This window comes from Stenella coeruleoalba, assembly GCF_951394435.1.
Source record: "Stenella coeruleoalba genome assembly, chromosome: 10".
Lineage (NCBI taxonomy): Eukaryota > Metazoa > Chordata > Mammalia > Artiodactyla > Delphinidae > Stenella > Stenella coeruleoalba.
The window spans coordinates 21425361-21447175 of NC_137156.1; the positions used below are offsets into that span (position 1 = coordinate 21425361).

General features: G+C 39.9%; 1 protein-coding gene across 6 annotated transcripts; it reads right to left on the reverse strand.

Annotated features, from left to right (window-relative positions):
* Positions 1-3199: 3199 nt before the first annotated feature.
* ZNF184 (zinc finger protein 184) lies at positions 3200-21732 on the reverse strand. 6 transcript variants are annotated; one of them, XM_079934669.1, is made up of 7 exons: positions 21546-21732; positions 21298-21362; positions 20859-21002; positions 13791-13858; positions 10244-10370; positions 9790-9885; positions 3200-6163 (listed from the first exon to the last, which is right to left on the reverse strand). In XM_079934669.1, the coding sequence occupies exons 3-7, from the start codon at positions 20863-20865 to the stop codon at positions 4203-4205; spliced, it is 2259 nt and encodes a 752-aa protein (XP_079790795.1). In that variant the 5' UTR covers positions 20866-21002; positions 21298-21362; positions 21546-21732; the 3' UTR covers positions 3200-4202. The 6 variants fall into 6 exon arrangements, with proteins under 6 accessions (XP_079790795.1, XP_079790797.1, XP_079790796.1 ...); XM_079934671.1 differs by having other exon boundaries at positions 21620-21701; XM_079934670.1 differs by lacking the exon at positions 21298-21362.
* Between the last annotated feature and the right edge of the window lie 83 nt (positions 21733-21815).

Genomic DNA, 21815 nt, shown 5'->3' on the forward strand with positions numbered 1-21815 from the left:
AGTTTATACGTAACAAAGGATTTACTATATACATTCATCTTGAACTTTCCCCATGTTAATATTTTCCAAAATAATTTTTAATGGTACTGTCAAAGAACTAATCCTGTCCCTGTATAAGCATTTCTTTTCAGGCTTCCTAAACACCAGTGATTTTATTTAGAACCCCTAACAAATGCTTCAGTCTGCTGTTGTCAAAACAACTTTAAAAATTACTGTTAATTTTATTAGTTGTGATAATGATATTATGGTTATGTTTAAAAGGAAGAAAAAGTCCTACTGGCTAAAAGTACATACTGACGAGACAAATGATGTCTGGGTCTAACTTTAAAATATTCCAGGAATAAATAAAAGGGGAGTCAGGGAGGGATTGCTAAACAAGACTGGCAAATGTTGATTATTGTTTAATCTGGGTGAAGAATACACTGAAGTTCACTTTTCTATTTTGTGTCTATTTGAAATTTTCTGTAATAATTTTTTTTTTTAATGTATACCAGCATTCCTCTTGGAGCAGTGTGGCCAGCTAATTCCTTCCAACCTCATGTTCAAGTCATCATTTGACCACTGCCCAAATGAAGAATTTTCACTTCCATTGTCATCTCTGATGCTGACTGATTCCTTTTCCTGGGACCCATCTTCTGACTACTTTTTTCACAGTACATCTGAAACTAAAGTAAGTCTCAACTCTTTACAGAACACTCCTTTTACCTTCATGATCTCCTGCATCTTAGTCTCCTCCTGATCTCCTATGTACATGACTTTGGCATCTGGCTTATAGTTTTCTGCTGTATTTCACGTCTCATTTCATTCTGAGTGACATCATGACAGAGTAACTGCTCAGTAAACATTTGTTGAATCAATTAATGTCCACGTGGATGAATCATCCAGCAAACATTCTGCCTTTTATCTGGAACCCTGGGGTCTTGGCAGGCAGGAATCCCCGCGCTTGTGGGTAATGCAGCATCTGCTGCCCGTGCTTTTCCTCTCCCACCGGTGAATCTTATCCTTCCCTTTTTAATTCCTGTTCCAGAAGTCCTCCTCCGCCTCTGCTTTTACAAGGTGCCTGCCATCTGCTCCCCACGCACAACCTTCTGTCCTTCACACTTTCCACGCCCACCACTTAGCTTCTATCCATCCCAACATTGTCAGAGACACCATTTCTTTCTGCCTCCTTTAGAACTTTGCTCTCACACTCTTTCCACTTTTCAATCTCTCCTTTTCTAGTGACTCATTTCATTATCACTTTAAACAAGTCTAGTATGTCTCTCCTATTTAAAAACATCCTCATTAAATTCACATACTGCTTTAGCCACCAAGCTAATTCTCCCCTAGAACTTCCAGAAGGAGTGTGAACCAGCCAATACCTTGAGTTTGGCCTAGTGAAACTGATTTCAAACTTCTGGACTCCAGAACTGTGAAAAGAAGTCTGTTGTTTTAAGGCACCAAGTTTGTGGTAATTCATTATAGCAGCCATAGGAAATGAATACATTCTTCTTTTGCTCTTGCTCTTTCAGGCTCAGGGGTGGTAATGTTTTCCTGCAATTGTTAGACGCTAGTGTTCCACTGTCCTTTGCTGGTTCCCTCTTGGCTAAATTTTCTTCAATTAAACTGCTTGAGTATGGCCCTTAGTTTCTGCCTGGGACTCTGCCTAGAGGTGGAGTGAAGAAAAATATGGACCAAATAAAAAGTGGCCCCTGAAAATACTGTCCTTCACCAATAGACCCACTCCTTGTTTCCTGGTCTTCTTGGGCAATGCTGGGCCATTAGCCTCCCAGAACTGTGGTTCCAGATTTCTCCTGGCCCCAAAGTAATCTGCTCAGAACTACATTGCTCAGAGGCCTCAGTAATGATACATATTTTGGACCTGGACCTTGAGCCTTCATGCTTTCTCAGTAGTCCAAGATCGAGATGAATGCCCCTGTGCAAGGGTGAGTTCATCCATGGCCCAGGCACCTGTCTGAGCCCATCTGAGGCAGAGGTGTGTCCAAGACAGGGTCTAGAATACAGGTTCCATCACACTGTGAGGTCATTCATATCAGTCCCCCTTTCCCTCCCCTCTCCACACCATCCTCTTGAGATGTAAACAAATCCAGAGAGAGGTAAACTCCTTTGACTTTCCTCTTGTCATATTGTTAGGGGAACCACTGACCGAAACAGCTCGTGCTGGCCAGGCCCTATAGTAACCACTTGCATGAGTTATCTTAAAACAGGAGGTCCTGGTAAGGAACTCGGAACTAACAAGCAACCTCCAGATAGTGATCACACATTCTCGGTGCTCTGCATTTGATCTGACGGTATCTATGAATAGATCAAATGAATGGAACAAAGTAGGATCTTCCATGGTTAATGACAAATTCCCAAATAAATTCTGTTCCCTCATATAGGAATCATAGTGGCAAAAGGACAAGAGTCTTTTTGTCCTTTTCAGGCAGACTCTGGTGTTCTCTATTTTGGGATCTCCTTTGAAACAGGAGGACCCTTCACCTGGATATACAAACTTCTTTTCCTTATACTGTGGGAGTGGCTCAGATTCCAACCAAAGCATATCCTATAACCTGAGATCCATTCCTCTCTGCTAGTGTCCACCTCTCTGCTATGGGATCAATAAAATTCCTACATAATGGAAGCCTTGAGAAATTAAAAAATACCAAGATGACATTTCTTCATAGATATTTCAAAACTATGACAGAAAAAAGTCCTGAGATTTAAATGGCTACTTTATCTCCTGAACTCTGTTCTTCACTGTCTGGCATCTTCTTTAAGGAGGTGACAAAATTCTGATGCAGGTCACTGGCATTTATATAAGCAAAAATGACTGAATTTTTTTTTCACTTGAAGAAAGCTGCAGCACGCACTCCCCCAAACCTCCTTTGTGGGAAGGGTCTTGAGCTCCTTTTATATAAATAATGATCAACTTCTGTGCTACCTCCTGTTCTCAGAGCTCCTACTCTCAAGGCCAGGCTAGGAAATTGTCAGTTACTCTTAAAAGAGTAGACCTGATAATTAGACTGTATCTAGAGAAAATATAAGGGCCCATTTCTTTATGGCTAGACCCATATTTATTTCTGGCTCAAATGTTATCTTGACCAGGGTTGCCACAAATGGCCATGCAGGCTGTGGGCTGCCCATCTTCAGAAGTGTCACTCACACTGTCATCTGCTTGTGATAACAGGTGGCCAAGGAAAAGCAAGTAAAATGACCATTATTTTATACAGCCGTTTAATTTCTGTACTTTGGTAAGGAAACAAATTTGACCTTACCTCTCAAAGTTCATGAGAAACCAATTTACAAAACAAGGTAACAGTCAAAATTACATTATGTGTACATCCCCTTCAGTACATTATGTGTACTGAAGAGCTAATCTGTGAGCTTCTAGGAGGAGCCACAAGAAGCTACGAAGGAAATGAGTACTGAAATCTAATCCAGTTGTTCTTTCCAGGGTACACATTAGGAGTTTAAAAAAAGAACTGAAGCCAGGATCCCACCCCCTAGGCCAGTCACTGGGGGTGGGGTCTTGGCAACAGAATTTTATAAAGTTCCTTAAGTGATTCCACTATGTAACTGGGGTTAAATAACACAGGTTTAAGCTGTAGTAGAGGATCTATGTAGTTGTGATAAACTTCTAGAATGTTAAAACATACTAGGAGAGAAAATAGTAGGAAGGTTTAACACTTGTACTGACTTAAGCCATTATATATTACTGAATTATTAATTTGAGGGTACTTTACAATTCTTTTTATTAGGAACCGGTTACTTAAAGAACTTAAATGTGTTAGAACAGGAGCATGATAGATCTCCAGTCTAGTTACTGAAACATAAATGTTTTCTATTGGCAAAACATGCATAAATACATACATTCTAGATGCAACATAGCAAAATGTTGATGTACAATAATCCTATTCAAGAATATATTGTGAATATACAAAACCGAATATAAAACTCCAAACGACCTTTGAAATGACCTACTCCAAATCCCTCATTTCACAGAGGAAACTGAAGCTTAAAATGGCTGAATTTGCCAATGTCACAAAGTTGCTTAACAACATAATTGGCTTACTTCAGCCCAATGTACTTTCCATTCCACAGCATGACGGTGAAAAATAAAAATATTTTCGGCAGTTTCTCAATCCACCCTGATTCTTCTGTACTTAAAAGGACAAACTAGAGTAAATGCATCCCCTGTGTTTATGATGTTCCTAGAAGAGTCATATGCCAGGGTGCAGTCTCTGATGTTTGTTGAGAGCAGAACGATATCTGAAGGCTTTTCCACAATCATTACATCCAAAGGGCTTCTCTCCTGAATGAATTCTCTGATGCTGAATGAGGTAAGTGCTCTGGCTGAAAGTCTTCCTGCATTCATTACAGTTGTAAGGCTTCTCTCCAGTATGAGTATTCTGATGTTCAGTCAGATGAGTGCTCCGGCTAAAGGATTTGTCACATTCATTGCATTTATAGGGTTTTTCTCCAGTGTGAATTCGTTGATGCTGAGCCAGATGGGAGCTCTGGCTAAAGGCCTTTTCACACTTATTACACTGGTAGGGTTTTTCTTCTGTGTGAGTTTTTTGATGTTGAGCCAGAGATGAACAATGTCGAAAGGCTTTGCCACACTTGGCACACTCATAAGGCTTTGCTCCTGTGTGAATTCTCTTATGTTGCGTAAGGTGTATGTTCTGGTTGAAGGCTCGCCCACATTCATTACACTTGTAAGGTCTTTCTCCAGTATGTATTTTCCTATGCTGAATAAGGGATGAGCCATAACTGAAGGTTTTCCCACATTCGTGACACTGATAGGGTTTCTCACCAGTATGAATTCTTTCATGTTTAGCAAGAGATGAACTCCGAATAAAGGCTTTCCCACATTCCTTACATTCATAAGCTTTCTCTTGGGTATGAGTCTTCTGATGTTGATTAAGGTTTGAGAGATAACTGAAAGCCTTTCCACACTCATTGCATTCAAAGGGCTTTTCTCTGGTGTGAATTCTCCGATGCTGAGTAAGGGATGAGCAATAACTGAAGGCCTTTCCACATTCATTGCATTTGTAAGGTTTTTCTCCAGTATGAATTTTTAGATGTTGAGCAAGGGATGACCAGTAACTAAAGGATTTCCCACATTCAGCACAATCATAAGGTTTCTCCCCAGTATGTGTTTTCTGATGTTGAGTGAGGTTTGAGTGCTGACTGAAGGCTTTCCCACATTCATTGCATTCATATGGTTTTTCACCAGTATGAATCATATGATGACGTATAAATGTTGAGGGTCCATTGAAAGCCTTCCCACATTCATTACATTTATAGGTTTTCTCTCCAGTATGAATTTTTTGATGTTGAGTAAGGTGTGTGCTCCTGGTAAAGGTTTTATCACATTCGTCACATTTAAAAGGTTTTTCTCCTGTATGAATTTTCTGATGTTCCATAAAGTGGCCTCTCTGGCTAAAGGCTTTTCCACACTCATTACAAGTATATGGTTTCTCACCAGTGTGAATTCTCTGATGCTGAACAAGATGGGTCCTCTGACTAAAGGCTTTCCCACATTCATCACACTTATAGGGTTTCTCTCCAGTGTGAATTCTTTGATGTTGAGTAAGAGAAGGACCCTCAATGAAGCCTTTTCCACACTGATCACATTTATATGGTTTATCTCCAGTATGAATTCTTTGATGGTTTATAAGGTTTTCACTCCGGCTGAAGGCTTTTTCACATTCATTACATTTGTAGGGTTTCTCTCCAGTATGTGTTCTCTGATGGCGAATAAGAGCTGAACAGTAACTAAAAGCTTTCCCACATTCATTGCACTTACAAGATTTCTCTTTTTTAACCGGCTTTAAATTCTGTTTGACACTTGTTTTGGTAGAGGTCTCTTCTGGAGATACTTCTTTTCGTGTTAAAAGGTCTGAACTCACATTGATGCTTTTTTCAAAGTCATTATTTACATGGTCTCTCTTCAAAGTAGGTACTGTCTTGTCAGTTATTTTTATTTCCCTTGGTAGGGCCTGTTCATTTGCCTGTTGCCTTTCTGGACTGCCTTCAGATTCCCCAGTTTCTAAGACATTGGAACCCCAAGGATCATCCCTTTTGTGCTTTTCTACTATTGCCTCTGGAAATGGCTCTTCTTCAGAAACGTCCAGCTCTGAGACTGATATGCTATTTTCTGGTCTTGTCTCCCAGTCTGAAAGAGAAAATGTCAGTATTCTCTGAATTGAGGGGAAAAAAACAAACACAACAACAAAAGTGTTATTGTGGGAATGACCTAATGAAACTAAAAATAAAGCCCACAGCAAATTCTGAGGATTTTCAAACACAGCCCTATTATTTAGGGAGAAATTTGGAAAGAGCTAAGGAGAACGAGAAATAAAATATGAGAGTAACAAGAGAATGTCTAATTCAACTTCACAGATAATCTCTAAGAACCAGTAAGGGAACTCCATTTAAGTTGATAGTAAATTTAGAAAGTGACCACAGAGATAGATAAGAGGAGACAGAGATGGACTGAATCTAAAGGAGGCAGTCTGAAATGGGATTCCTTGCCAGTGAACAGCAACAAAAAGTCTAAGAACCATGATTTCGAGACAGGATAAACACAAGACATGACTATGGCTCCATGATTTTTAGCCTAGAAAACGGACAAAATAGTCATATCACTGCTAGAAATGAGAAAGTTGTAAATAGTAAAGGAAGTAATTTAGGTGGAGGAAGATACCGAGTTCAACACTAGGCATTTTGAGAATTAGGAAGAGAAATGGAAGACTAGACTATAATGGTGTTTGTGGGGGTGGAAGATGCCAAAAGTAGCAGGATAACTAAAATGTTCAAATATAGGACAGAAAATATCAGCTCAAAAGAAGAAGGAAAAGAATAGCTAAAGCCATAAGAATGTATGTGAAAAAAAAGCAGCAATGGAGGAAGATCCTTGAGGATGTTTAGGGTAATGGGACGAATAAAATATACTAACGAAAGAAAGCAGTTTTTCAGCAAGCAAACAAAAGAATATAAGAAACACAGAACCAAAGTTGTTAAAAAGAAAATGAGAACCAGAAAAGTACATAATCAGGACATAGAGTTACAGTACTCTACTGTCTACTCTGGGATAGTTTGTTTTTTGCCAAGACAAGAAAGATGACAGGGTAGTCAATGCTGGCAGATTCAGTAAAGAAAAAAAGGCTGTGTTTAAAACAGCATTTCTTGGACTTCCCTGGTGGCGCAGTGGTTAAGAATCCGCCTGCCAATGCAGGGGACACGGGTTCTAGCCCTGATCTGGGAAGATCCCACATGCCGTGAAGCAACTAAGCCCATGAACCACAACTACTGAGCCCGTGTGCCACAACTACTGAAGCCCACGTGCCTAGAGCCTGTGCTCCACAACAAGAGAAGCCATCGCAATGAGAAGCCTGTGCATCACAACAAAGAGTAGCACCCACTCGCCGCAACTAGAGAAAGCCCGCGTGCAGCAGTGGAGACCCAACGCAGCCAACTTAATAAATCAATTAATTTAAAATAAAATAAAATAAAACAGCATTTCTTTGGTTCCACTGGTAACGGGAAGGTACAGCAGACCCCCAGAGAACCCTGAATCTCCTGTGCTGCCAGCCCAGTCATTGTCACCACCATTATCACTGCAAACATAAGAAGCAAGGCAGGGACCTAGAGCTGCCTACCATCCTCTCCATACCTGGTACCATGGGAAATGGTACAGCATGCATCAGCATGCAGAAGTGCAGGCAGCCTCACAACAGCAGTGCTTCTCCAGCAGGGACAAGACAATTAATGTAACACAAGTTTTGGGGAACAGCCAATCAGTATAAGAAATGGATGTTTTCATCAACAAAAATGACACTAAGGATATACGTGTACAGCAGATAGCCATAAAAAATAGCTCCTGGGAAGTACTTCACAGGGAAAAGGATATGGAGACCATGGAGTCGGATGCTGTTAAAGGCAAAAAGAGTGTGGGAGTGACTGATCTCTAGCTCAAGTTGGAGTTCCAGTTGAAAGCAATAAACATGCAACAGACTGTGACCAATATCATACATATTGTCATATTGTCCACGTACTAACCAAAAGAGTTACCAGAATATCAGAGGTGGGGTAATGAATGAAGGATTGGAGAAAATTCCAGAAAGCCAGACTGAACAGCACCATTCCTACTGCAGGAAGCAATTCTCACTTTACTATATGCAAAGTCGAAGGGCACTGACCACAATATTCAGACACCCATGTGCATGGAGAGATAATAGAAGGTGCTGACATCCAGGTTGTAAAAGAACAACATAGACCAGTAAGACAGAATATATATCAGAATACAATCACAATTCTGCAGGGGCCAAGTCACCAAGACAGCCTAAAGAAGAGGATAGGAAAATGACGCAGACAAGGCCCAGGGCCAGTGGCCACCTCAGTGTAACTTTCCAAAAGTTAACAAACTATAAGCACAAGTTAATAAAGTTCTTATTTTTAAAAAATTAGTTTTCTAAATTGTGTTCCATGAAACCATCTTTTTTTTTTTTTTTTTTTTTTGGACACACTGCACAGCACATGGGATCTTAGTTCCCTGACCAGGGATCAAATCCACGCTCCCCTGCATTGGAAGGGAGTAGTTTTAACCACTGGACTGCAAGGGCAGTCCCATGAAACCATCTTTTAAAAGAAAGATTTTAAAGGTGCAATATTAAAAAAAAAAACGGAATCACCATTAGGAGGATGGGGGAGAGAAATGTTACATTCTATGCACTCTGTTGGAAATTCATAATTCCCAACTACAAATTAAAAAAAAAATTCTGAGTGGTCCTCCAATAAGAAACCTGCTAAATTTTAGCTAATCCAGTACTTGCTAAATTTGAACATGGCATGCATTGTTTCTCCCCATAAAAAGGACCCCCTACTCCTACCTCATTAAATCTGGAGATACATTCCTTACCTAGAGTGACTAAGTTTGTACATTTTTTCAGGGTCAGATCTTTGAAGAAGTCTCTCTGTGCAGTTTGGGAATTGATGGTTTACAAGAAAGTTATTCAAAATTTCAAGGGCAGTCCAATAAGTGATAGAGTCAGAAGCTACACAATGAGATTAAGACAGGAACAGGTGATGAAGAAATGACGGCTACAGGTATGGAACTCACTTTTGCACAGTTTGGTTGGGAAAGCAAGAAGGCAGACTGGATGGTAGCCAGAAAGATTAACAGTGTTGAGTGAAAGTATTTGGAATTTAGGTTACCTATTTCTGTTTGAAGGTACTGGGGGTGGAGGCTGTAGATCCAAAAAGAAAACTGTAAGGGTGAAAAGTGGGGTAATAATTATGAGACCAGGGCCCCAAAGGAGGCTGGGAAAGGAGGAATCCAGATTCCATGTCAAGAAGTTGCCTTTAGAAAAAAGCAAGAAGGATAACAACTCCTTTGAAAGGAGTACAAAATTAGAATACATGTTGAGACATTTACTGTTTTGACAAAGCATAAGAGAGTCCAGGGCTTCCCTGGTGGTGCAGTGGTTGAGAGTCCCCCTGCCGATGCAGGGGACACGGGTTCGTGTCCCGGTCCGGGAGATCCCACATGCCGCAGAGTGGCTGGGCCCGTGAGCCATGGCTGCTGGGCCTGCACGTCCGGAACCTGTGCTCCACAACGGAAGAGGCCACAACAGTGAGAGGCCCGCGTACCACAAAAAAAAAAAGAGAGTCCAGATGCCTTCCCATTCTCCACAGGAGCCACTTTAAAGAGAAGTACATCTACATTTCAGACGTAAAATCCTCTCATCAGGCTGGTGGTTAGTGTCAATAACACTCATCTGCCGGGTATCCATTACTTACCTCCAAGGGCACCTACTGGAATGCTGGGCTCCACAATCCATGGCTCTGTCCCTTGCTCTAACTGGGAAATCACATCAGGTTTGGAAACTTGGAGTCCTGCTCATAGGGGTAAAAAAAGTTACCTGTCTGCACTGAGAGAAAAGTGCTGTATCAGAGTTCAGTCTCATCACTTTGTCTTTAGAGGAAAGGATACATGGACAAATCAGATGGAGTAAAGCATATAAAGCACATATAGCTTCCATGTTATACATTCCCAGATGTGGTATAACTTGGGAACTGATCTGGGTTCAGAAAAATTATTAGTTTGTCCTTCTAGTTGCTAGAGAGTAGAAACCTTTTCAAAACCTTTCAAAGTTTAGGAATCTTTGGTTCCTTAATGGCAAAACTCACCTAAGCACAAGAGCACCCTCCTCCTACACACCCCCAGATAGTAACGCAGAGAAGTCATCCTTACCTATAGAGACCAGATGTGTATAATTTTCCAATGTCACATCCCTGAATAAATCTCTCTGTACAGGATCCAGCTGTTTCCATTCTTCCTGGGTAAAGTCCACTATCACATCCTTGAAGGTCACTGATTCCTGAAATACCAAACATATTTCTGCTTAGCCATAAAGGATTTACCTCAGAAAGGGGTAAAGTTAGCAATACTGACAGAAGTAAGGCAAGCTCTGGGCTATCTGAAAAATGATTTTGATATTTTCTCCTTCGTAAAATGAATATAAAAACAAAACCTGACTCATAGGACTATTGCAAGAATTAAATAAGCAATGTTCAATATTAAATGCTTAATTTAAGGTCTAGAATATAACAAGTGCTCAGTCAATGTTGGCCACTGTTATTGTTGTTATTGATCTTCATAATCATCATCATCATGATCTCTGTGTTCCAAGATATATCAAGTATTAAGAATATACCTATTAACATCAATAATATGTTTTACTACCTGTAAGTGCAAAAACAAAAACGTTTTTGAAAGAATTTGAGGAGGAGACTTACCCTACCACATTTCAAAATATACTAAGTAACATACCAAAATATACCGAAAGAAAAGATAAATTAGAACAGAGTGGTCTAGTATGGAATAAAACTCAATGAAAAACAGAGAAACCCAAAATATAGCCATGTTTATAAGAACTAAATGGGATTAAGCAACTTTCAAATTAGTTTTAAAAAGCTGGATTATTCACTAAATGGTGTCATAACAAATGCTGTCTATTTGAGAAAAGAAACTAAGGTGAGTTCCCTACTTCACAGCATACACAAAAATATCTGCTGGATTAGAGACTGAATTTTAAAGAAAAAGCAAAAATAAAATAGAATAAAAGACAGAAAAATAGTTTTATAAGCTTGATATGTGGAAGGCAAAAATTATAAGACAGAGAGACTGACACATAAAACCACATAAAAATGTAAAACTTCTGTAGAAAACCATAAATAAAATGCAATATTCTGAGTTGCTACAACTAATTAGCAGAAAAAATGAACAACCTACAACAATAACCAACAAAGGCCGACAACCCAAACAGGCAATTCACCCAAACCATTGTTAACAAACCATGAAAAGATGCTCCACTCCAAGAAAAACATAATAAAACAATGAGATACCAGATTAGTGAACACTGCTTAAAGTGCTCATGTGTATTACAGTGGGAACAGGGCCCTAATGCAATCTATCAGGGGGCACTCTGCCAGGATCTATCAAAACTTTAAATACATATATCATTCAATCCAGATTTATAGCTTGTAGGAATTTATTCTTTAGAAACACCTCAGGGTGCAAAGACATATGTAAAAATTTCCTTGCAACATTGTGAGGGGAAAAAAAAAGCAAACTTAAATGTCTATTAATAGGATAGTGGTTAAAGAATTCATGGTACATCCATACTAAAGCAGCTTATGTAGACATTTTAAAAATAAAGTGTCTCTATATGTACTGATTAGGAAATATATATCATATTAAAAATAGCATACATGGTATTATCCCATTTTTATTTTTATGAATAGGAAAGTTTGTATGTAAATGCAGAGAAAAAGCTAAAAGAATACACTACCGAATATTATCAGTGCGACTGTTTAGTGGGACTCTTGAGGCAATGCAGGGGAACTTCCTACTTTTTCTTTATTTATTATGTATTTGAAACTGGGCAAGTGAGTTAATTTTGTTTCAAAATAGATAAATAAATTATTGGGACTTCTACTTCTAACCACGACAGAGCTACTGGACTAGCTCTCCAAGAGTAAACAACTGTAAAACTCAAACTGAAACAAGTGCTTTCGTATTTTTGAACAGCAGACAGAACAGAACTGTGATCCCTGAGAGAAGGGAGACAATCACATGAGCCCCACAGACCCTTCAGTTTCCTGCCTGGAGGCAGAAACTGAGCAAGACACAGTGGTCTCACTGAACTAAGGAAACAAAGGTGGCAGCTCAGGACTACAGAGGCAGGGAATTTGCAGGGTAGATACTAGAGAGAAGGGAGATACAAAGAGGAGGAGCTCCAAAACTCTGGTGTAAATACTATCTCCACAGGCCATATCAAGTTACCAATGTGACATAACTGAACCCAGAGTTAAGAAGACATACGCACAATCAGTTCCCACAAACAGTTCCAGCGCGCTTTAGGAGCAGCAGAAGTTTAGCCTGTGAGGAAAGAGTTAAAGCAGCAAGTCCGGCTTGCCCAATCCTTGCTAATCTCCAGGGACACTTGGATCCATGTTTCTGAACCTTAAACAAGCTCTGAAAACTAATGTTTATATAGTCACCCATTGACGATGTTATTGTGTGCCTGGAGCACTGGGACAGGATGTACCAGACTGTCAGCATTGTTTAAAGTATACATGAAGATTTACGATGCACATGTGGTGCCTAGTTTGAGGTCTGCACCATGGCTGGTCAAGAGCAAGTACACGCTGATGTATGTGATCAGCTCCCTTTAAGAACTCTGGACTGTGAGACTCAAGAAGACTTCCCTGGGTAGAGACATTTCTCTGTCTCTATGGACAACAGCTCTAGAGAAAGTACATCTGTGTGATCATCACACAAGGAGGACTTGGAAGCCTGCACCTGATTTCTTTGGATTCTTATAAATATCTTTGTCCTTCTGATGCGTTTTGTATCCTTTGTTGTAATGATCCCTATCCCTGAGTTATGCTGCTGGGTTGGGTGGGTCATCCTAGCATATCACTGAACTAAAGTGTAGTCACAGACCCCATGAAACACAGTCCTAGAATAAGGCTACACTAGGTCAGCCCTAACAAAGCTTACAGTTCAAAACCAAACCTCAAAAGGATCAAGCTGTGGCCAAGATGGGATTAACAGGACTGAATTTACCCTCCTTCATTAAAATAACCAACAAATTCCATACAAAACATATGAAACAACAGTTTCCAAGGCACTGAATCTCAGATAACAAAGAATAGTGATCCCCAAGAATCAGTAAACAAATGAAGTGAGCCCTACAACTGCTCCAGCTTACTACCTTGAGAGTGTCCAGGCAGGGGTGCAGGGAAGGGGAACCCAGGAGCGAACCAGCAGACTCCTTGAACTGAAGAGGTAATGCTGAGAGTTTGGGGAAGTCAAGGCGACTAGAGTTCACACAGAGTACTGTAGGGAAGAGAGCTACAGAGGAAAAAAGCAAGAACTGCAGAAACTCTCCTAACCCCTCCAGACCACATACGTTTTTGTTGAGTCTCTGTTTTCCATGGTACTCATTTCACCTTTTTAATATTTAGCAGTTATTTGGTCTATTCAGGTAAAGTATCAAGTTTTGTACTTCTTCTGCTCTCTCATCAGTGGCACATGGCAAGACGTAAGCAAGAAGTTAAGTGGTGAATATATTAGTTAAGCTGGAGAGGCAGAGCTAAGAAAAAAGTGGTTGGCAGATGGGAGCCCAGAATGAACTGCCAACATTGGTTTTCAGCTAAACATAACCCACAGCAAAAGAATACACAATCCCACTCTAACGACTGAAATGACATTTGAGGAAATCCCAACTTACCTGAAAACTAGCTGATGGGAGTGAAGTATGTCCCCCTTGGAGAAGGGCAGACTCTGGAGAAGACAGATCTAGGGGAGGAAAAAGAAACCACAATGAATCCTGTCCAAGTTAGCTGTTCCCAGCAATCCACAAAATCCACTTATTTTTCTATATGAAAACAGCAGGAACTATTTCTGCCATTTGAGAAGCCATTTCCTTCTCAAAATCCAAAAAAAAAAAAAAAACGTAACTGCTGACTAGGACCCTCGTACTCTCATGGGTAGGCTTAGGAATTAAAGCATTACTTTAAGATTCACAATTTTGCCCCTAGATACTTACAGTCACATGGATCATACAACTCAATCTACATTCCTCATTAAGTGAGGCAAAATATTTCTGCTGCCTTCTCTGCTACATATAAAATATGAATTAATAATCAGATTACTTTCCAAAAGTCTTCCCATGCCCTTTGAAACGTTGCTATTAGTATAAATTACATATCACACCGACATATACTTATCTATATTACCTACCTACCACAGTGTCTAAACTTAAATACACATGGTCAATACTAACTACTGGCAAGAATACAGAGAGATTAGAACTTTTGTACATTGCTGTGGAAGTAAACATTTACCAATCATTTAGAAAAACTGTTTGGCAGTATATACCAAAGCTATACGTACACCTGCCCTATGACTCAGCAATCCCACTCCTGCGCATATATCCAGAGAAATGAGGGGTTACGTCCACCAAAAGACTTGTACAAGACTGTTCACAGCAGGTTTGTTTATAATATGCCCAGATTAGAAACAATCCAAATGTCTTTCAGCAGAATGGATAAACTGTGATATAGTCATACAATAGAATATTATCCCACAGTGTAAAAGAATGAGCTCTTGCTTTACCTAACAACACGGATGTATCTCATAAACAATACTGAGCAAAATAAGCCAAACACAAAAGAATGCATACTGGGACTTCCCTGGTGGCGCAGTGGTTAAGAATCCACCTGCCAATGCATGGGAGACGGGTTTGAGCCCTGGTCCTGGAAGATCCTACATGCCGCCGAGCAACTAAGCCCGTGGGCTACAACTACTGAGCCTGTGTTCTAGAGCCCACACGCCACAACTACTGATGCCCATGCGCCGCAACGAGAGAAGCCACCGCAATGAGAAGCCCGCGCACCTCAACGAAGAGTAGCCTCTGCTCGCCACAACTAAAGAAAGCCCATGCACAGTGATGAAGACCCAACGAGCCAAAAATAAATAAATAAATAAAATTTTTAAGAAAAGAATGCATACTGTATGAGTACATTTACAGGCATGCCTCGTTTTATTGTGCTTCACTTTATTTGCACTTCACAGATACCATGTTTGTTTTTACAAATTGAAGGCTTGTGGCAACCCTATGTCGAGCAAGGCTATCAGCACCATTTTTCCAACAGCATTTGCTCACTTCATGTCTCTGTGTCACATTTCGGTAATTCTCACAATATTTCAAACGTTTTATTATTACTATATTTGTAATGGTGATCTATGATCAGTAATTTTTGATGCTACTACTATAAATTGCTGAAGGCTCAGAAGATGTTTAGCATTTTTTAGCAATAACATATAGTTTTAGATTAAGGTATATACTTTTTTTTTTACACATAGTACTATTGCACAATTAATAGACTACAGTATAGTGTAAACATAACTTTTATATGCGCTGGGAAACCAAGAAATTCATGAGATTCAGTTTATTTCAATATCTGATTTACTGCAGTGGTTGGAACTGAACCCACAATATCTCTGAGGTGTGCCTGTATATTAAGTACAAAAACTTAGACTAGTGGTTACCTCTGGAGGGTTACTGACTGAGCAGGCACACAAGAGAGACCTCTGGGGCATTAGAAACATTTCATATCTTAGTGTGGGTAGTGGTTACACTGGCATATAATATATAAAAATTAATCAACTGGTACGCTTAAGATCTGTGCACTTAATGTAGTAACTTACACATCAATAACAAAACAGAAACAAACTTTGCTCTTGGGGAAGTCTATTCAGAGTAATGGTTGACGGGAAAGTCCGATTCTCAGAAAGTAGAGGAAGTAATAAAAGGAACTATTATTCCAGACTTAATTTGACCAGTAATGGAAAACTGTCTTGTAAAAGAAATCTTGAGAAGAAAATGAAGATGTAAGTTGGAGGAAAGTTGAGGAAATGTTGTACATAGGCAGATATGTACCCAAGACTTTAGGAAAATAGAATAAAGAGAAATGTCTTAGGTAAGATGATTTTGATTCCAAGTAACAGAAACCAACAAAACCAACAACAGTAACAGCTATAGAAACCAACTAAGTGCCTGGCAATAGTAAATGCTCAGTAAGTGTTACAAATATTACCATGACTATAAGGGACAGAGGCTCATGAAAGTTAATCCTAACTATACAATCGTGAAAAATCCCAAAAAGAAAAAAAAGGCAAAGCCTTAAAATGAAACCATTTGGGCTGATTTAATTCTGAGGAAGTTAGAATTAAAAAGAATATTTATGAAAGATATAAGAGGCAAAGAGCTGAGAAGGGGAGAAGGGATGTCATCAACATGGTGGAATAAGAATTTTCTACCATCTTCCCCACAAAAAACACTGATTTAGACAATCATCCATGGTTGAGAGTGTCTTTGTGGAAGTCCAGGAGTCTAGCACAGAAGTTCCAGCACACCACTGGAACAACAACAACAAAAAATCCAACATGGATGCATTGAAGAGGGTAAGAGGAACAGTTTCATTTTACCAGCATCACCCTCAAGGAGGTACAGCTCAGTGCCAAGGCGGCCTTCTTGGCCTGTGATTTCTCTCACGGAAAAAAGTGAAAGCATGTGAGTGCCCAGGTTCCCCAGCAGTATGGGACACCACCAAAGATATCCACTTCTTTCTCACCTCATCCAGAATACTGAGGTGTCCTAAGAGAATGAGGGGAAGAGAGCAGCTGGGAGAACAGCAGCCGTGGCACTTGGAGGGTATATCAAAGGAACATGGATCCTACTAACCACTTCACAGACTCAATCAGGAAGCCTGACAAAGAGCCACTGGGGATGCTTCACTTGTGGATCCTCCCAACTGCAATGCTCCATGCACCTCTCCTATACACCCTCCCCACAACCTATGGCCAGCTCTCTGTGCACACCCTAATGGTGGCAAGAGGAGCTTTTATATAGCTATGAACACACACAGAAAGCCAGCCTGACTCTGCATGATTTGGAGAAAGCTACCAAAAGCACCTGAGCATTAGCACCACCAAGGAAAAGCAAAGGTGAAGCTGTTAGCACCCAGCCTGGCTTTGCAGGATTAAGAGATGGCATACAATCTTAAGAATCCCCCTCAAGAGGAAACAAAAAGCATGGAGCAGATGTATGCATAGAAGATCTGAGAAAGCCTCAGAATCCCTAACAGAATTGCTGATGGAGGATATTTCTCTCCCAAAGCCAATCAGTAAAGACAGGAGGAGGTGATTTCATCAGTGGTGTTTCTATATACTAAAAAGGAAATATCTGCAAAAGAAATAAAGAAAATAATCCCATTTAGAACAGCATCAAAAACAATAAAAGACTTAGAAATAACTTTCACCAAGGAGATGAAAAATCTGTGGAATGAAAACTATAAGTCATCGATGAAAGAATTTGAAGAAGGCACAAATAAATGGAAAGACATCCTGTGTTCATGGATGAGAAGAATTTCTATTGTTAAACTGTCCATACTACTCAAAGTCATCTGTAGATTATATGTAATCCCTATCAAAATTCCAATGGCATTTTTCACAGAAATAGAAAAAAAATTCTAAAATTTATATGGAATCAAAAAAGACCCCTAAAAGCCAAAGCAATCCTGACAAAGAAAAACAAAGCTGGAGGCATCAAACTATATTATAAAGCTACAGCAATCAAAACAATATGGTACTGTCATAAAATAGACACAGATACCAATGGAACAGAATTGAGAGCCCAGAAATAAAGTCTCCTATATATGATCAACTAATATTTGACAAGGGACCAAAAATACTTAATGGGGAAAGGACAGTCTCTTCAACAAATGGTGGTGGGAAAACTGGATAATCACATACAAAAGAAGGAAACAGAATCCCTATCTTACACCAATCATGAAAATTAACTTGAAATGGATTAAAGATTTAAACAAGACCTAAAACTGTAAAACTCCTAGAAAACAGGAGGAAAAAGCTACTTGACATCAGTCTTGGCAATGATCTTTTCAATATGACACCAAAAAAACACAAGCAACAAAAGGAAAAAGCAACAAATGGGACTACATCAAACGAAAAACCTTCTTCACAGCTAAAGAAAGCATCAACAGAATGAAAAGATAAGCTATGGAATGGGAGAAAATATTTGCAAATCATATATCTGATAAGAGGTTAATATCCAAAGTGTATAAGGAACTCATACAACTCAACGGCATAAAAACAAATAATCCAGTTTAAAAGTGGGCAGAGAACCTGAATAGATATTTTTCCAAGGAAGACATACAAATGGCCAGTGTATATGAAAAGGTCCTTGATATCACTAATCATCAGGGACATGCAAATCAAAACCACAATGAGATATCACCTCAGACCTGTTAGAATGAATATTATCAAAAAGACAAGAGATAAGTGTTGGTGAGCATGTGGAGAAAAAGGAAACTTTGTCCACTGTTGGTGGGAATGTAAATTGATATAGCCACTATGGAAATATAAATATATACCACATTTTCTTTATCCATTCATCCACTGATGGACACTTAGGTTGCTTTCATGTCTTGGCTCTTGCAAATAATGCTGCAATGAACATGGAGGTGCAGATATCTGAGATAGTGATTTCATTTCCTTTGGATACATACCCAGAAGTGGGATTGCTGAATCATATGGTAGTTCTAGTTTTGATTTCTTAAGGAATCTCCATATTGTTTTTTATAGTGGGTAAACCAATTTACATTCCCACAAACAGTGGGAATGTACATACACATACACATATATAATGCAATATTATTCAGTCATAAAACGGAAGGAAATCCTGTCATTTGGGATAACATGGATGGACTCTGAAGGCATTATGCTAAGTGAAATAAGAGGAAGACAAATACTGCATGATCTCATATGTGGAATCTAAAAGGTCCGAACACAGAAACAAAGAGCAGAATGAGGGTTTTCAGGGGCTGGAGGGTGAGGGAAATGGGGAGATTTTGGATTAAGGGTACAAACTTTAAGTTACAAATAAGTTCTGGAGATCTAACGTACAGTATGGTAATTATTGTTAACAATACAGTATTATACACTTGCAAGTTGCTAAGAGAATAAATCTTAAACATTCTCATCACACACACACCCCACCAAATATGTGTGGTGACCAATGTGGTTAACTAACCTTATTGTGGTAATCATTTTGCAATATATAGGTGGGTCAAATCATAACACTGGACAACTTAAACTTACACAATGTCAGGGTCAATTATATCTCAATAAAGCTGGAAAAAACTTCTCAGCAAAATTTTGTAGCTTTCAGTGTAGAGATCTTGCATATTTTTGTTGGTTTATATTCTTGTTTCATATTTTGGATGCTATTATAAATGGAATTATTATTTTTATTACAATTTCCAATTGCTCATTGGTGATAGAATGAAACAGTTGATTTTTTCATCAAACTTTTTGTTTTGAGATAATTGTAGATACACATGCAGTTGTGAGAAATAAAACAGAGATTCTTTGTATCTTTAGAAAAAAAGAGCTGAGAACAAATATAAGGTATAGCTCAAACCTAAATAATGTTAAGATTTCTAATGATATTAAACAAATCCGAGAAAAAGGACTGTATGATAGCAGCTAGGTTAAACCAAACCTGACTGCATAGCCATACCTACAGAATGTAAAGACAATGACAATGCAGAAAGAAGTCTACAGTGACATATCACAGGGCTCTGTCCTTACCCTGACCTGTTGAATGACATATAGGAAGAAAGAGAAGGAATATTCATTAAATATGCTAGTGACATAAAGTTGGAAAGAACAGTTAAAACACTGAACAACCAAGTTAATATTAATTATTAATTATTCTGACAAGCTGGAACACTTGGCCAAAAAATGTGAACAATCATAATAAATGTGAAGTCCTGACATTAAGGATAAAAAACAAGTCTATTATACAAGGATGACATAAATCTAGTTCACAGCAGTTTATGTAAAAAAGATCTAGGACTAACAGCATAATATCGCTCATTTTTTAAAAAGCAAATACAATCTGATACTAAACAGCAGAAATATCCAAATCAAAAGAAATAGTATGTCACACTTTAAGGTATTTTTCAAAGTACATCTAAATGACTGTTTAGTTTTAGGCAATGCATTTTAAGAAGCATGCTATCATGCAGTAGAGTTTTTAGAGAAGAGGTCTAGATATATCGCATGGAGACCCATCAAAGGAACTGAGGCTATTTTGCTTTGAGAAAAAGAATCTGTGAGTAGGAGTTGTAACAGCTGAATTCACATATCTGAAGGGCAGCAATGTTAAAGAGAGAGCAGTCTCTTGCTTTTGGGGACTAAGAACTAAGATCAACACAGAAGTTACAGGGAAAGGCACTTCTGCCTCATATAAGGAACTAAAAAAAGAAAACACCAACAAGGGAATAGTCTGCACCCAAAATGGAGCTTAATGCCACAATTGTTCAGGCATAGGCTTAACAGATGGTCATCCGCCAAGGATATTTCAGAACTGATTCTTACATTGAAGAGATGATTACCAAGATTTTTTCTGACTGTAAGATTATCATTCTAATTTTTAATAAATAGAAATCATGTGAGGGTCACAGACATTCTGAATCATTACTCCTTTTCATTCCCCAATCCCAAAGCCAAGCAGAATTAACTCTTCCTCCAAGTCTCTCCCTATAATGTAAATAAGAATCTCTCCCTATGATGTAATTGTTTCTTTTCTCGATCGTCATATAAGGTTCCCTCCTTCCACTTCTTCCAGCTCTGTCAAGTATTCAATCTTCATGTCATGGCTGTTCTTTTGCCCCCTTTATCCCACTCTCTCCCAAGTCGTCCCCACTACCTTCCATCTCAGGTGCTCATCCCGTTCCTCTTGAAATCTGGACACCAGGGTTTCCCAAGCAGCGTCCCTCCAGTGGGGTCCTCTCTCTGGAGCCCAGATGTCCGGCACGAGTCTGTGCCCTTACACACAGTGAAGCTGGCTGCCCTAAAAGACACAAGATGGGGTCAGCGGCAACCGTCACAAAATCACACCTCAAGAGTTTTGCACAGTGGCCAAGAGGTCCTTGGAAAAGAGAAGTGCCCGGAGAGAACAGTAAAGAGGCATGTGGCACTCCCGCTGAACAAAAACAGAATGGAGATCGAGTACGCAGGTTCGGCCCCAGATTCCAAAAGACCCCTGGCGCCTACCCTAGAATCTGGGCAGAGGCGCCCACCTACTCGGACGGTTACCTCGGTGCACACTTGTGGGTTCACACCCCCGCGGGCTCAAGAAGACACACCTGTTGCGGAGCGGAAAAGCTGGAAGGTGGACAAACAGGGCGGGGCTCGGCTCGCGTCCTTCCTCCTAGGCCGGAACAAAAGAACAAAGCCCTCCCAGGGATCGGGGCGGAATAGTCCCACACTAAAGGAGGAGAGGGGAGCCCCCTTCGAGGACTCCCCAGCTCCCTCTCGCAGAGGCCGCTTCAAGCGGAGAGAGAGAGGGGTGACGTCACGCGGCCAGAGGGGCTGGCGGTTGCCATAGTGATACCTGGGCTTCCCTCCCGCTAGAGCGATTTTCGCACTCTGATCCCGGGTCCAGAAGCTCTGGGACAATCACCAAACCTAGTGAAGTGAGCCGAAGCAGCTGGACTTTCCCCCTCGCCAAGCTCTTTTCACGCCTACAGCCGGCTTCAACGGCCACTTCCGCTGGTGGGAGAAGAGAACACCCACCCCCCACCCGCTCGCTAGCGTTAAACCGCGCCCCGCGGACACATAGGACTACGATTCCCAGAGTGCTCCACGACGCTAAACTCCATTT